This window comes from Molothrus ater, chromosome Z (assembly GCF_012460135.2).
Source record: "Molothrus ater isolate BHLD 08-10-18 breed brown headed cowbird chromosome Z, BPBGC_Mater_1.1, whole genome shotgun sequence".
Lineage (NCBI taxonomy): Eukaryota > Metazoa > Chordata > Aves > Passeriformes > Icteridae > Molothrus > Molothrus ater.
In genome coordinates this window covers 44,527,468-44,545,447 of record NC_050511.2, presented here as the reverse complement: position 1 = coordinate 44,545,447, position 17,980 = coordinate 44,527,468, and the positions used below count along the sequence as shown (strand labels likewise).

Sequence of the window (17,980 nt, the reverse complement as noted above, 5' to 3'; positions counted from 1 at the left end):
CCTTTAAAATATAAATAATTCTGTCCCTGTAAAGTTCCCTCACATCCCTAAAAATACATGTCTAAAATAAAACACATCTTCAGAAGGTGATACTCAAAGGACTACAAGCTCAGTATCTAAACATAAGTAATTGTCTGAAAGCCTGTAAGCACAAATATTTAGAATCCATAATATTTTCCTCTTTACTAGTCTTGTAGCTCTTCAATATCCCAATAAGGGTGCAGTACCCAAACAATTTTAGGTGCAGGCACCTAAAATTTATCTGGCATTTGTGATAAAACCATTTATCTGGCATTTGTGATAAATGTGTACATTTATCACAAATGCCAGATTCAAAACTTAGCACAAACAGTAACAGTCATATTAAAGGATTAAAATATTGTCCTTTATCATTGTTTGAAACAACAATACAGCAGCATTGCAGACTGATATATAAACAGAAAAGTTTTGTGGGATCTTTTTTTTTTACACATATAACTCTTTCAGGATTTACCAGAGTAGCAGCTGTCAAGAATCACAAATTTAGGCTTTATGTGTGGGGTTCTAGAAATCACAACTGCAAACAAGGGCATGTCAAGTTTAAAAACCTGGGATCTGTGAACACTTAGTGTTAGGAACATATCACTGACATCAAGAGGTGCAAATCAGAACTGCAATACCAAGCCACCAGAAAAAATAGTCATCCAAATGCAGAACTTTCAATGGTTGATGCTATATTTGAAAGTTGCAGAGTCTAAGAAAAACTCAGAGAGACTGTAAAAATTTCAGCATGTCACTGAGTTAAATAATACATCACAGTGCGACTGATTGTGAAGTAAACACTACCTGTGTTTTTATGAAAGATCATAACACTTTTGAATCCCCGAAAAGGTGAACAAACACCCTTCCACATCACCTCTTCACTCAAGTTCCTTATTAAGTTTGAAGAGTCATTCATTTTCTTCCACAGAATTCTTTGAAAATTAAGAAAACTAGAAGATTAGAATAGAGAACCTATTTATAACTAATTTCACACAATGCATTAGTGATGAGTAATCCACTTCAGGCATCACTTTTTATCTAGGGGTCTAGGGTAAAACAGTTAACCACAGAACAGCACACTCCATGTCATTCTGCTAAACTGCTAACTCAGTTTCTCCTGTTCCCAAGGTCCATCAAGACAGTGAGAGTTAACATCTCCAATTAAAGTATTTCTGTTGAAACTTGTTGAAGAAGTGCATTTTAAACCACTGATGGTTAGGGATGGGGGAAAACCACCTCCTTTGACAAGAGTAGTTTAAAATAATTATAGAATTCTGCTGCATAAAATAAGAGATCCATTAAAATAGCTATTAGAAAACATAACAAACTATCTGCATGTCTTCCTCTCTCTTACAGTTACAAAAGACTGGCATAGCTGTAAGCTAGCAAAACAATTATACACTAATTATGAAAAGGGAGACACAGCTCGACAGAGTAACTGTGACAACTTTCTAAATTCTGTCTTACAGTATAACAATCTCCTAAACATGGCAGCCTTTGCATTAGAACAACAAACAAAAACTCTAAAAGAAGGAAGCAAGCTCATTATATCATGATACCCGTAAATCATAGAATTTTGATGCAATTCTCAAATATAGGTATTTTCTCTTCAAAGCATTTAAATGAATACATGCTTCAAGAAAGAACAGAAAGACAATATTTCAGAAATGAGACTATTTAAAATATACCTCCACCATTAAAGCAAGTTCTGAGGCTTCTTACCACTTCTGTTGATGTTTCTGCATGCTCAGAAGTAACATGTTCTTGAAGAGATGTTTCCGTATAACCCATTTTCCCACAATAAGGACAAGTGAACGACTGTGGCTGCTCTACAGAGAAAGCTTCTCCACCATAGTACAAATCTGAAACAGGAAGAAATTAAATTGAGGTTACTTTAAAGAATATCACCATTAATTTTGTTCACATCAACCTCAGTTTTTACATGTACTTCACTGTAAGCCCTGCTAAATTAAATTAGTTTTTTCATTGAATATTCAATGAAAATATTAATTGAATATTCAGGCTATATTCAGGAGGGGTTTAGTTACTGATAAAAAAAACAGAGACTACATTTAATTTTGATTAGCACACATAACTTAGTTTTCTAATATTTACTAGAAAAAAAGACTTCCATCATGATGCTGTTGATACTGGCAAACTTTCACTTTTCCATTACTGTTCTTATCCCACATAGAGGGTCAACTATGGGATGATATTTTTTATGATGAAATTTCAAAAGCTGAACTCTTGACAAAACCTCAAATTCAGATCAAAATTTAGAAGGTCTTGGTGACACCAAATGTCAGTATTTATGCCATAGTTGAACCACTGCTTTGCAGTAAGTAGTTTCAGAAATGTCTCAATTATATAACATAGAAGTTTGATAATGGGAAAGGAATCTGAGTATCTGTTAAACACTGGCTTTAACTTTTAGGTGTAGTGAATGTGAGCACTTGTGCATCACTGATGAAAAGCAGGCACTTTTAAGCTGCTAACACAGAAGTTCCCCAAACTTCAGATGAAATTTTATTAAACCATGCAAGAAGACAACATTATTCTCTCTCATCCTGTACAGGTATTTTATATTTTACAGGAAACATGAATAAGCTTCTCATTCACATCATTATTAAAAACAAATCCTAAAAACCAACCAAACAAGAAAACCTCTTAAATATCATATTGCTTAAAAACCTCTACCTATGAAACACACCGAGAATGAACGTATATATTTTCAAGTAAGGCAACAGCACCAACTCCAGCTTCACACCTGAGCAAAAGGCTCAGGGCCGCAACCCATCTGATGAGAGTTGTAAACAGATGAGCATGCACATAGAGGTATCTTTTCCTTGGATATACTGTTAGCTCAATCCAGATATCAAGAATCTTAGCAGTACCCACAGTTCTATCACAGAGGGGGGAGGTCTGACAAGACTGTCAAATCCTGTCTTGTTCCTTGCTTTCAAAGAATACAAAAAAACCCATTTATTCACTAATGAAATAAAAATCTGAGTTCTCTGCAGTCTCCTGATTATACCTCTGGCATGTTCTCCCACTCATACCTCTTTCCACATCCTCTTGTAATATACATCAAACATACATGAGAATGCCAAACAAATATGACTTTGTCTGAAAAAAGAAATATTAAGAAGCACGTAGAAGTTAAAGCTGGCAAATCTAGATATTTTTCCTTTTAAGTATACACCTCCTTTTTTTTTTCCTTTTCAACTTTAATCTCTCTTACAACCAAAAGCTCTTTTCTAATGTGAAATACAGATCACCAGATAAAATTTCCTTTAAATGAAAATCTAAGTTAAAAAAATAAGGTTGGTTATCAAGTGGTCGCATGAATCTTTGTGTCTGATTTTAGCACTGAATGGGTATTTCTCCACATGTTCTTTCTACAAGCACATAAAAAATCCTACAATTATGAACAGTCATGTCCCCAACTACCAAGGGGTCCTTTGCTAATGAAGTTAACTAAGAATTAGAGGTGATATGGGAAGAAACAGAAACACCATGCTTCCCTGGCTGCAGCTACAACTGTGTTACCATTCTTCATTTACAAATCTATTAGTTTAGAATGCAATGTGCCCATGATTGAAGAATTGTTTCTTTTGAGCACAAAGAAATCTTTCAGATTCTGAAATTTTGGTTCATTTCAAAGACAAAAGCAGGAGTCCATAATTCTTCAAACTCCTCTAGACCTCTAAAGCCCTCTGTTCAAGATGTCTAGGAAGACAAGTAAAAATATTTAGTAAGTAAGTAAAACCAGATTCAGTTGCATCCCTCTAGGCTAAGATTCATGACCTATATTCCTTATCAATTAAGGGAGAAATAAAAAGGAGCAGAAGGATCACAACACTGTCTGATGAGGACCCAATAGTAGTTTATGAAGTCAGTTTTCAAGCACAGCAGTGTTTAGACATTATAGCTTCTTCCTGGTGGGGAAAAAACTCCAAGAAACAACCTGAATTAAATGTGAAAATACAACCAAAAACATCAGCAGTTCTGCTTTTCTATCCATCTATAGCTACAAAAGTTAAATGAATACTTAATATTAAAATCTAACTAGTGCATTCTTAAAATTAGTAGGAGGTTAGTGACAAAACAGAAATATCACAGAATTTATTAGATAAAAATCAATCTTTCAAAGAGACATCTGATTCAGGATTACATTTTCTAACAGCTTGTATTTTTTGTTAAGACATAATTCTTTACTAGAGTACACAGCAGTATGGCATTTTAGTTTCACTTTTCTTCATATAAGTAATACAATTTCAATGTGATATATATATAGAGAGAGAGATAAAAATGTTGGTATGATACAAGTATAGTGTAGTTATTTAATCTTCTTCAAAGTTTGAAGAAACCAAATGGTGGCAACACACCATTTAACAAAACAAAGTATGTATGTTCTTGTATCATTTATCAAGCAGCCATATTACCCTCAAAGCTGCTTCAGAGTCTTGATCCAAAAAAATGACAAATGCTCAGACTTAGCATGACACACATTTAGCACGCATATCTTGCTCCAGTGTGTGAAAAAAAAAAACCCTAATCAAAAAACCCACAAAAGTCTCAAGCTCAATTCTGGTGAATCCAGTCAATCCCACACTACATATTATTATGTACCCATTATTTAATCAGTTCCCTCTGCCTAGGGAACAAAGGTGGCAGGATCTGTCTGTTGGGCACAAAAGGTGGCAGGATCTTCTGTCACACATTCACCTTAGCTGACAAGTGAAGGCACTTCTGAACCATGGTAGGTTCTGTATACTTTGATGAAAGTAACACAATACAATTTCTGGCAGAGAATCCTACTAACCAATTTGTATTACTTTCTTTGTCAGTGTAGCCACTTTAAAATGATGTGGTAATGGGCAAGCCACATGCTTAGACCCTAAAGCATCCCAACAGTTTAAAATGCTTTTTTAAGAAAAAGGAAACTAGGACATTTGCTGTGAACTTCTCCATTGTCCTGACAAATTGATCTACAAAGACCAGAGAAGTACAAGTGTCTGCCTGGTAAGCACATGCCTGTTCTTTACACAGGCCTTTAACAATTCTACTCTTGACTCTACAGTTTGACCCTTCTGAAATAAACTAATTGGATTTGTGCTTTAAAGGCCACTTCTCATTACATATTAGACTTGATACTTTATTTTAAGCTCTGTCCCTCTTACAGCAGCATATCACTCAGCGTATCATTTTTTCCAGTATCTCTTGTGGGGGCTGAGGAACAACAGCACTGCCATTGTTCTGGACCCCATCTTGCTTAAAAATGAATACATATAGGTTATATACTGACTCCTGAAAGGTAATTATGGCAACCAGATGGTGCAAGAGTGAACATACACAGCCAGAAAATACTAGAGTTCTTTACTTGTTTTCAGTGTTCTCATATTGGCTCCAAAATAGCCTGAATCTCAGGGAAAAAAAATCAAAATGTGTCAAGCTGACAACAAAAGCTCTTTCAGCATACCTGAAAAAGTACACCTTCTTGCAGTATATTCTGCAACATTATTACAGTACCTAGGAACTCTAAGAACTGATCGCAACTTTCACAGAGGTAAACAGCATGTGACTTTTTCTATGCTGAAAGGATCATCCGTGCTGGCAGCTGTCCACCACAAACAATTTGGTTGCAGCTTCAGGCAGACTACTTAAGTGAACTCCACTGATACCCACACCTAGACAGTGCTGGCTGGAGTGGTGGTGGGATTTAATGGTACAGGGCCCTTATCATCATAGCAGATGGATTTTGGGCAAATGATTCACTGATCTTCATGTGCACTTTTAAAATCAGAAAAATGACAGTGACTTCCTTTGAAGTGCTTGCATCAGAAGGATTCCCCATTCTGCTTCCTTTTCATTGATAAAATACTAATTTTTCACTAGCTGTCCATTTTCCTCCATATCATAAGCAAAAACTGCAAGTTTATTGCTATTAAAATATTTTCATATTGAAACAAACCTGTCTACAGATGACAGTATTGAAGTTTGTCACTAGCCAAGTAAACCACAATTCACACACCCAGTTACACTAACAGCCTTCCAGTTTGTGTTTCTAGTAACATCTTCCTTACTTAAGAACATTCCCTACTCATACTGTCATCACTGCAAACGCTCTTTTTTCATTTGACTTCCCACATCACCTGGAAACTACTGGAGACTTTATTAGTTCTGGGCTTGTTTCAGCTGGGATACCGTTAATTTTTCTTCACAGTGTGAAGTATGAGGCTATCTTTTGGATTTGTGTTGAACACAGGGCTGACAATATCAAGATGTTTTTGTTACTGCTGAGCAGGGCTTATACAGAGCCAAGGCCTTTTCTGCTTTTTGCACTGCTACAATAATGAGGAAGTTGGGATGCATGGGAGACTGGGAGGAGACATAGTCAGGAGAGGTCACCCCAACTGACCAAAGGGAGATTCTGGACCATAATGATACCAAAGTTCAGGATATAATGTATATGAAGGGGGAAAGAAGGAGGAAGGGGCATATTTGAAGTGATGCTGTTTGTCCTCCCAAGTCACCACGAAGCATGATGAGACCCTGCTCTCCAGAGATTTCTGACTACCTGTCTTCCTTGTTTTGCTTTGCTTGCGTGCACCATCTTCGCTTTCCCTATTAAACTGTCTGTCTCAAGACAAGACTTTTCAGCTTTTACCCTTCCAATTCTCTCCCTGATTCTGCTGGTGGAGAATGAGCAAGTGGCTGCGTGGGGCTTGGCTGCTGGCTAGGAATAAACCACTTAGTTGCAAATTTTACCCTTGAGATTATTTTCTTCTCAGACATTAATATCTAACCTTGGTGATTTTTAATATCCACTAATACAACTATCCTAACAACCCCAAATCGGGTACTTTTAGATTACTTCTACCATTTATTATTGATTTTCTAATTAAATTTAACATTTCTTAGCACCTAATTTTTTTGCATGTTCCTCAAAGTCACATGATCTCCTTGGCCACACAAGGCCCTTTGAAAAGTCACCAGTTTCTTTAAGCATCTATACAATACTGTAATGTACACGCCTTTAGGTGTATTCTATTCTAAATCTAGAGTATTCTAGAACTCTAAAATCAAAACATTTTATGAACGATGTCACAGATCTTTCTCAACTCTAAAGAACATGTCATTATCAATTTTTCCAATTCATTCTCCATTCTATAAGCTTGTAAGGTCAGTAGTAATTCTACGCCATCAGACTTTGCCATGGCTCACAATTTGGTGATATTAATTATTCTGCAGAGTTAATCAAACCAGAAGTTTTACTGTAGAGCTGAGCTGCAGTATTTTCTTTCCTGATGCTAGTTCTGTTGGAGCAATACTTAGATATCTAGCCATATGAAATTTATAGACCTCGTTCTCTTATTTTCATTTAGAGAATAAACAGCATAAACATCAAGCGAAATAGAAGTTGCCCTTCAAATCCTATTACCCATCTCAATACTTCACTGTGAACCTTCTTAATGCATACTTAGATAGTAAATAATAACCCCTCTGTGTCTCTACAACACACACACATAAAAGGAATTAAGCCAAAGGTACATTTATCAAAGACAACTGAAAGAGAAGTACTCAAGTAGCAAGAAACAAAACATAATTCTTAGTCATTCTCAGTTTCCAATTATAGGCATTTTTTAAAAAAAGATTAATTTAGAACAAGCTCTCATTGCAGCACACTGAAATCTGTGATATTTAATGTATGTTTCAGTCTTCTTACCCCCGTGATTAGTATTCAGTATTTACAGCAATGCTGTCCTTTTAGCCCATGTCTAATATCCAAAAATACTTGTTGCTAACAGGTTAAGAAGTTTCAACTGTGCATTTGAAACAGTGACCTCAATTGCTAATACTGTACACAAAGGAATAAAGAAAAGCCGGACAAGAAACATGTAAGTTAAAATAGGGGCATGTATTTTTGATAATGCAATAAATTATTTCCTTTTGAACTACCGACTCCTGTGATCTGGAGTCACGACCAGGCAGTCTCAGGGCAAGAGGTGCCCTGACAATGAAAAGTAAAACTGAAGACAGCTTCATATAAAGGCTGTTTTAAGAAACTGCATGTTTCTATATGTAGCTATTCTCAAAATTTTAGACCAATAAAGTATAAATTTTACCTCTGTTCTAATCAAAAAGGTAAAGAATTTAGGACTTTTGAGAAGCCATCATATTTAAAGGATTCAAAAAATGAAGATTACAGCTGCAAGCACTAGGAAAAAATACTGAAATGCTAGTCCCATGTGTTTGACATCAAAAGAAAATACATGTCCAGCATCAGCAACATCATGGAGCAGTGGACTGTCACAAAATCATTTCTCACAAGTTACAACCTACTTCAACTACAATGCAACAGAAACAACAAAGTGGACAGGACATATTACAGATAGGTAATATGATAATTGACTCTGACAATAAGGGGATGAATATTGTGTGTATGTTAAGAGAAGTTTTATTGATGTATGGTTACATCATGGTGGTTATGTTATTATGGTTATGTTATTGGTTATGTTATTGTTTAGATGTCCACTGTTCTCCCCATGGGTCCCCCCCCTCCCCCCTCTGTGTTGTTGCCACCAGACAGCCTGGGTTGTCCAGGACACCTGGAGAGAAGGCGTGTATGTGTGCCCCTTGCACAGGGCAGCTGAGAATGCGAAAAGTGTGTTGGTGGGGGGGTGTGGTATGACAACACCTGACCTCCAATCAAGCTGCAAGAAAGCAGTCTGCACCAATAGACAGCAAAGAAGAGTTGACTGACAGACTTTGGAAGGGTCCAGGGTTGCCTGAGGCAAGCCCAAGGGTATAAAAGGCAGAGCAGCCACTTTGTGGGTGAGCACATGGCAGTTTAGTTCCACGCTCCCAGCACTGTCCTTTTTCCTTATTCAGTCCTTTGTTGTATTTTGTTAAGGTTTAATAAACCTCTGAAATTTTTTAAGTGAGCGGTCATTTTTTAAAGACACAAGAACAATTATTATTTATTTTAAATATTGACAAGGCTTTACAGTTAGAAATAACTCTTGGATTAGGAGATCTACAAAGGAATTCCAAAAAGACTACATTCTAGTCCTTACCACTAATCTCTCATACTCATTACAGCCCATCACTACCTTTCCTATATTTACAGTCTCACAAAAACTACAAATGAACTACCTTCCTATAAAATCTCACCAGGATTTTTTTTCTGCTTGTGGATTGTGGCAGTTTTAACAGGTAGTCACTGTTATTAAGTGTATTTATTAGTTTGATAATCTGCTGTAATCAGACCAAAATAACAAAATCAGAAATACATATGCATCAGTTAAAAAAAAATAAAGCAGTTCTTCTATCAAAGAAAACATGCCTGCCTATTAGAACTCAAGATCTTAGCCCTTATTTTTACTCCACTAACAGGGGAAGTGATTAATAATTAGAAACATGAAAATCAGCATTATGCTTGTGGACACAATATAGCAACAAATTACTGGAGTTTAAAATGATCACTTACCAAAATCTACTCTTGTTAGTATGCACTGCATTGGATGGTCAGTTGTATGCCTTGTTGTTGTTGCACCACTTTCATAACAAGTTGCACACAGATCGTAATCGTAGCAAATTAAACACTTGTACCGGCGACCTCGAAAATTTCCTTTTAAACATGCATCACAGCTGACACCTGTAAACAAATAAAATTCCTTTAAGACAGCAACAAATGCACTTATTTTTTATGAGGAAGATTTGTTGCTATTGCCTCTCAATAACTACTAAGAGCCAACCATGTCTGACATGTGCAGCTGATACAAGACTCAAATTCTTAAATGCATCTTTAAAAGACACCATTCTCCCAAAATTAGGATCTTGAATTCTTGAGGCACACTCAAGCACCTGAAAGAACAACAGGTTAAGTTCTAAAAGCTCTCTGGCTGCATCTTCCTACAGACACCTTTACCTCGTAGTATCAACTGGTATTTTGACTGTTCAGTCAGGAATTGTGCCCTTTTAAAAGCCAAACTGTATAATGGCTGACCGAGAGAAAAGAAAAACAACAATCAACCACTGCCAAAAACGTACTAATTTTTCAGCCTTTAATTCAACACTTCCTAATATTTTAATTCTGAATAACATAATAGCCAGACATTTCATATGGTGTAGAAATCAGGATGTTTTCCCATGCTCTTTTAATTTAGCCTGCATCAGTTCTCTCCATTCTATTTTTCCTTTAAACGCATTCTTTGCAATGTAAAGTTGTCACATCTGCATGTGTATCTGACAAAGGTTTTATAGCTTCAAGAAGTTTTCATTTTTCTCTGTATGGTTTCAGTTCTCTCTGGATTGCCTGGTTAAGTGCAGAAATGGCATCATCTTGTAACCTGCAAAGGCTAACACAAATGTCTTTCAACTGCAGCAGCAAATTAAGGGTCTTCACAAAAGAAACTACAGTGTACAACTAAGGCAGGATTTGGATCAACACCTTCTTTTGGCATCACTTAAGATTTCTTCTTCACAGTCTAGCAAAAGCAGAGACAATTTTAGAGCAAAATGCCAGAACAGAAGAGTCACATTAGCCATATCCCTATTTTTTTTAAGCCTAGTTGTCAGAGGACTGGTGCAAGTTACAGAAATTTTTTTGCCTTTGTTTTTACTACTCCACTTGGTAGCATCTAATATAAGCTTTACCACAAGTAATTCAGAAACATATTAATACGCAATTTCTTTTGAATCTCCCCAACTTGTTCAAACAATTGCATCATTACATTCAGAGGAGCAGTGAGCAAAATTATTTTATCATTTTTGCCTTTAGTTTCTCCACCTACGAGGACAGCTTCAGGCACTAATAGCTTCTAATGTCTAAGCACGGTGCTTATGTGAATACTGAACCTATTTTTTATTCACCTCACTGCTTATATATTCTGCAAGCATCACTCTACATGGATTAGCATATTAGAAGAAAGTATCTCCAGAATCTTTGTTAATAGCTGAACTATGTTTTGAGGATGGCGTGTTACCATCTTCAAACTTGGTTTGGTTGGCTTAAAAAAGAAAAAAAAAGGTCCTTCTCAAACTTTCTTTTCCCTGAAGTTTCATCCATCAACTCTGAAGGATTTTTAACAATCTGATGATTTACACACTGACAGCAGGCTAGTTTCTGAGAGCACTTTCTTGCTAAGTCTGTAGTCTGAATTTCACTGCTTTAGTTGGTTTCTTTGCTTTTTTCCTCCCACACAGAGACCCACAAATTCTACCTATGCAGTGTGCAGATCTCCCCAACAATGAACGCTGTACATACAACACTTAGCAGCTACTGGCAACACTGTGAGTCTCTTTGTTGCCTACTAAACTTTTCTAGAAAACAGTTGATCAGCAAGTTAGATGTCCCATTGTGTCATGGTTTGACACTGGCACAATGCCAGTGCCCCCATGAAGATACCTTCTCCTTGGTTTCTGCTGTGAGATGTGACCAGGAATAAGCAAAGCAGGCTCCTACTTAGGGAAAAAAGAACCAGAACTTTATTAACTACTCTACAACTACAGATAAAAAGGAACACACACACACACAGGGAAAATGAAAACCTCACAAATGCATTTCCTCCTCCCCCACCAAATTTCCAACACAATACATTTGTTCCTCAAATCACCGACTCTCAGTCCAGCACCACTCTTCAGACAATCAATCCTCAGTTCATCAAGAGGAGAGGAGTCCTTCTTGTGCCATGGGCTTCCCCTGGAAACACAGTCGAAGCCTCGTGTGTTTCTGTGTCACTTGTGGCACCGCCCGGAGTACATCTGCCGTCGTGACTTCTTCCTTTCCATGTCCAGTGCTCTCACCACTGAACACGGACCAAAACTGCTTCTAGGGTTGTCTTTTAAGGATGCTCTGTCCCGATCCAAAAAAGGCACAGTCTCTCCTTTGGGACACCTGTCCCCACAATCTCTCCTTTTGGGACACCTGTCCCCCCCATATTTTTTCACCCCCTGGGGCCGAGGGGCACCAACACTGAACCCTCTTGGTTCTGAGGCCATTGCCTCCCCCTAGAATGCAGTCTCTGTATCACAAGGAACATGGTTCTGTCCATGGCTATACAAAAAGAGTCCAGCAAAAGCCACTCCATCATCTCTTCCCACTAGGATTCTTCTCTATTCTTCTACTATCTCTCACTCGCCCAGACTTCTCTCACACTGGCCCATTTCCTTCCTCATCTTCCACTCTATCTTCCAGGAGAGGTCAATGATCTGTAAAGTTCTCATTCTCCAAAAAGGGGTTAAAAGCTCCTACAAGTGGCCAGCTGAACCCCCCCTTCTTCTCCGCTGCCCGATGGCTCCCGGTGTCTCTCTCTCTCTCTCTCTCTCTTCCACCCTTCCACCCCCGGGCTCAGGCCTACCTCTCCCGGCCACATGGCTTTCCCCTCCCCCTGCCCAGCCAGCAGCTGGGCTGGGGGAGAGACCCGAACTCTTTCCCGCCGGAAACCCAAAAGGACCCTCCCAGGGGAGAGCTCTGCTTTTAACCCCGTGTTCTCAGAGGCGTGTCCATGTCTCAATGGTCAGGTTAAATGCCAATATTAAAGTCTGAATATCCATTGGCCAAAAACACAGCATCTCAAAAAACACATTTCCTGTCAAACCACCACACATTGAAAGCAGACTAGTTCAACCTAGAGTCTATGTCAGACACTAACAGCTTTCCAACTGATGTACTAACCCATGCTTCTCCAGAAGGTAGCATTTTTCCCACTCTTTTCATTTAAGCTTGGAATAACTGATTTAATGCAGATGTAAGCCTCTTAGCAACAAACTCCTGTCATATGTTCTCTCAAACATTTACATCATTCCTACTTGAAGACAGACATTTTTAAGAAGCTCTCATTTACAGATTTTCTTCATATCAATACTTCTCTATTGATGCAGGATGAGCCCAATGTAGGGAATACTGTGCTCTGACTCCATGATTTCAGAAGGCTGAACAAATGCTTTATTAAGCTATACTATATTACACCAATACTATATTAAAACTATACTAAAGAGATACTAAAGAAAAACCTGTGACCCTTACCAGACAGTCACAACACAGCTTTGACCGAACTGGCCAATCACTCCAAAAAACCATCACTGGAGTCCAATTAACAAATCACTCTTAGTAAACAATCTCCATAATACATTCCACACAGGCCAAACAACAGGAGTAGCAAGTAGAGATAATTGTTTTCTCTTCTTTGTGCTTCTCACTGCCTTCCCCAGGAAAAATCCTGGGAGAGAGAATTATGTCTCTCTCTTCAGAGAATGTGAATACCACACTTCTCCACATTATTCCAAACTGCAATCTCCATATATGATGTGATACTAACTTCGGGGAAATTCAGCCATAAACATACACCACAACAATGTTTGTATTTAAAACTTTAGAACATTTGCAGTGAAAAATCTACCAGGTCTTCAAATAACAGATGAACTTTGTTACTTATCATCAATTATTAGAACACCTACAATCTGCTTCAAAGAGAAAAACATATTAACATAACACATCCCTATGGCTGGTGAAGTAAGACCAGGAGAACAGCAATGTTCTAGAGACAGCGTTCTTTCTACATCTCTCAAAGTTGGTATTTTACAACAATCACCACATCCTCTACTCTGAGGAACAGGCTGGCAGCAAGGGATGTACCACATTATGCTTATATCCTTATCTGTAGCAAAGAATGGAAACTGCAAAAGGGAAAATTATGAAATTGAAATTTCAGAGTTAAATACATGGTTAAAGCCCCAGACCTTCTCTCAAATCCAGCAGGATCTTTTTTCCAGAAATTGTATTACTTATTTTCCGTTTATATAACAGTCTGAGCAAAGTCAGACCTGACAGTTCTTCCTGTTCCTTTTCAAGCCTATTACTTCGCTGCCAAAATCTTGACTATCTATCCAACATGTGATCTAGAAACTGAAATAACCAAATAATTTCCTCCCACCTTATTCTTTCTGTTATAACAAAAGCTTTTGATTTTAATCTTTAAAACTTTCATCTTTATATCAACTTAAATTCCAAAATTTAAGTTCATTCTGCCTCCAACCCCCAAAGATAACATTTTATTTAGCACAGCATGTCTTTTAGTATGTGTCTATCCAACATTTCCCTGCATTTTACATTTTGAAGGTATGTAACAGATTCAAGACCATCAGATAGGATGCATCCACATTAATCATGGGTTTTGTGAAAAACCCCCCCACATTCTGGAAAAGTTCACTTTAAAGCAGGGAACAAAAGCACAGAACCAGCCTAAGGAAAAGCATGAATACTCTGTGACAAGTATTTAGATACACTTCTGACTTGCAAGAACTGTTACTATTGCCTTCTAAAAGACTCAGAATGAAATCCTATTAACCCAAAAGACTTGCTGCGCAACGAACTTCTGATTCACCTTATTGAAAATATTAGTTTGGAATGGTAAGAGTAAGAAATATCAATTTTAGTTACAGATCACATTACATCGTACGTGATATTTGAGGCATCCTTAAATTTTATTTTTTACTGCTATACAAGCACCAACATACACTGCATAACACATAGCATCTAATTAAAACCTTTCTGATCAGCGTAAAATGCTCTTTTAATGCAACACTATTCCAGCAGAGGACAGCATTGTGCTAAAAACTCTGATAGTTAAAGGTGAACCAAACATCAGATTCTGAAAGTTTCTTCAGAAGTATTACCTTGCAATATCAACTCTCAGTCTCTCTAGCTTTACTCTGAGTGAAGTGAGTCAGGACACACCTAACATCCCATCAATAAAGTATGTTCTACCCTTTCACTACAGAAGTCTTACTACATTTATATGAAGCCCACATCTCCTTTTCATCCAGGACAATTACTTCAGCATTTTACATGTTGAATGGTTTGTTGAGTGATTCTAGGAAAAAAAATGTTCTTTCCCAACAACTTTCATATTTTAATCCTGACAGCCAAACATACTTTGATCTTATGACACTGAACTGGTTTTGCTAGAAATTAACTAAAATGAATGTAATTGGTCCTGGGTTTAATAGATACACCAAAGAGAGCATATAATCTGAATTCATAACAGAGAGAATAACATATGGTTCAAATACTATACACACTAGGATCAATTTGTATTTACAACTACAAGCAAAGCTATAAGGTAACATCAGTGAAAGTGCCTGTAATGTCCCAAGCCATTACTGCCTTGGATAGACACACATTTGTAAAAAAAGCAAAGGTTTTCTCCCCTACTTAGTGTCCTTGAGAATTAAGGGCAGTCAAAATAATGATATTTAAAGCCCAATAATAAGACCCAGACAAAAAATTATTTGAAAATTGTAGGAAACTCAGCACTTATTTTCTTGTAAAGAGCATATGGTTAAAGACGAGTAATACAGAGATAGTGAAATAAGTTCCAGCCTCAACATGAGGCCTTGACTTTATCAATATTTTGAATGTATTGTTAAATTTTTAGAAATTTCCAAGAAAATACCAGTCATTAGGAAACATTTTAAAACACATACAAAGCCAGCATCTGAAGTATTCAAACCATGAAAACTACAATTCGCTCCAGATAAGAATATTTAGTCATTCTGCTGTTCTGAGAATTAAATTCCTTTCTCTTAGCAATACACTAGAAGACACTAGTTTCATGGGTAGTTATTTGCATTTAGCATTCCTGTCAGCAGCTGAATATCCTAAACCAAACGTTCTGAATTCAGGTATACTGTTTTTTGTTCATCAGTGCTCAGAGTGAGAATCACTGTATTTCTTTAATGTACAACACAAATGCAAAATCAGGCAATCAATGATTTCTTCTCCAGAAAGAAAATGCCAGCTACTTAAGAATTTCTTCCTAACCTACATGAAGTACTGAAAGGGTTCATCCTTCTAAAGACAAAAAGCATTACATGGAAGAGTACCACTCAGTTTCAAGGGACCAGACAAACATAAAGGTTTCTACTTTTTAAAAGCCCCAACTTAAGCATGCAAGTGAAAATTAGAAAGTTGGGCTGCCTCTTTTGTGGTACAAGAGTTTGCAACCTGTATACTGCATTTTATTTATATATTCAGAAGATCATACATAACACTACTTTTAAAATGCATCTGATATGTTTTAGTGTAAGATGTCTTTTGAAAGGATCTCTCTGGGTTTGTTCAGTTTTAAATAAATTTGCTTGACATTAACTATCTCATCTGTAATCTACATGACACACAGCAAGTCCAAACCTTAAGACACTCTACTTAAGCAATTCATTTGTTTCCAAGACTGAAGAAAGGAAAATATATGCTATTTGATACTTAATAAAAAGAAATGCCAATTGTGTCCTACTTTAATAGATTCATTTCTCAAAGCAGACCACTGCCTAGTTTGAGAGGTCAAATTCTAAGAACTCCTACTGTTTCTGTGAGCATTTCACCAGAAAAATCAACCAAATAGAACATTAATTTTTGTTTACTTCTCCTCGTGTTTACTAAAGCAAATTATGAAAATAAACATTCAAGACACCTACAACATAGAACCTACTTCATCACCATTGCAGCTACAAGTACTGAACTGAAAATTCATACATGATACTCCTGAAATAATCAAAAATTCTCTCTTGGCTGAACATGCAGAATCTTCTTACAGCAAAGTGGAAGAAGTAACCAGACTGAAAAGAACTAGTAGGACTAAAGTTGCAGGCAGGGATATTGTTGACTTGGGAAAAAAAAAGGGAGGAGGAAAGGGAGAAGGAAAGGAAGGGAGGTGGGCCTACAAAAGGCTTTTGTTTTCTTCACTGCACTCCTTCTTCCTCTCTGGAGTCTGGAGTAGAAACAGACACCTGAATCTGCTCACCTCTCTGTTTTCAACAATCTTCATGAAGCTCACTTGCATGGTGCCTAATACTTAGAATTACCAAATCACCAAGTTTGGAAAAGACCTTCACAGCCACCAAATCCAACTGTCCGCCCAGCAATACCACTGTAATCCCATAACAACTAAACCATATCACCCAGCACCAGATCCAGATGCATTTTGGATACCTGGCTCCCCTACCTGTCCCGCCCCAAGCAAACACTTCCAATTTTTGACTATCGTAAAAATTTTTTTTTCTGATATCTAATCTCAATCTTCCCTGTCTCAGCAGCAGGCCATTTCCTCTTGTCCTCTCACTGCATGCATGCTGGAAGAGACAGACCCCCATCTCACTACAACATCCTTTCAGGTAGTTGTAGAGAGTGATGAGGTCCCCCTTGAGCCTCCTCAAGACTAAACAATCCCAGCTCCTTCAGCTATTCCATTTTTCTGGACTTTTCGAAGCCTTATTGCCCTCCTCTGGACACAGGGCAGCACCTCAATGTCCTTTTTAAAGTGAGAAGACAAATGAACACAGTACTCGAGGCATGGCCTCAGCATTGCTGAGGACAGGGGGACAACCATTTCCCTGGCATAAAAACAAAGAACGTAACAGTACAGCCGGCCCAGCAAGTTTCAGCCTTGCTCCATGAACATCAGCCAGCCTGCTGCAAAAAGAAGTTTTTCCATTTCTGCTTTCACATCTCAGGTTGTGGAAGTTATACACACAACAGTTTCAGTCATCTTGGGCATCAGGAACAAGTGATTAGCAAGCACTTGCAAAACATGCCCAACTCTATGCAGGAATCATGCAGGATTTATGGTCAAGCCAATCTGAATTTCCAATTTAATATTTAATACTATCTCACATATCTCTTATCACTCAATGTAATTTAACTTGGCCATCAAAAACATCACAACACAAAAACCTGCTGAAATACTGTAAATACATTAAAAATAAACATATTGCAATAGAGCACAGGAAATTTTTAGTGTGGCAGCAGAGGAACTGGCACCAGACATGATTTCATTAACAGCTCTGTTAATCTGGAAGATGGCTAACAGCATGTGAACTCTATTAGCAGAAAAATACTTACGTTGAGAAAGCTATCAACAGCTCCAGCGCAAGAAAATAACAGTAAAAGCATTAA

At 37.5% G+C, this 17,980-nt stretch overlaps 1 protein-coding gene across 1 annotated transcript in view; it reads right to left on the bottom strand.

Moving 5' to 3' along the window:
• The window catches only part of KCMF1 (potassium channel modulatory factor 1), a 46,630-nt gene that overhangs the window by 12,854 nt on the left and 15,796 nt on the right, over window positions 1-17,980 (bottom strand). Inside the window, exons 2-3 of the mRNA XM_036402585.1 lie at window positions 9,515-9,682; window positions 1,744-1,883 (exon numbers count right to left, since the gene is read on the bottom strand). Coding sequence (XP_036258478.1) covers window positions 1,744-1,883; window positions 9,515-9,682 — 308 coding nt within the window. The remainder of the gene's footprint in view (window positions 1-1,743; window positions 1,884-9,514; window positions 9,683-17,980) is intronic.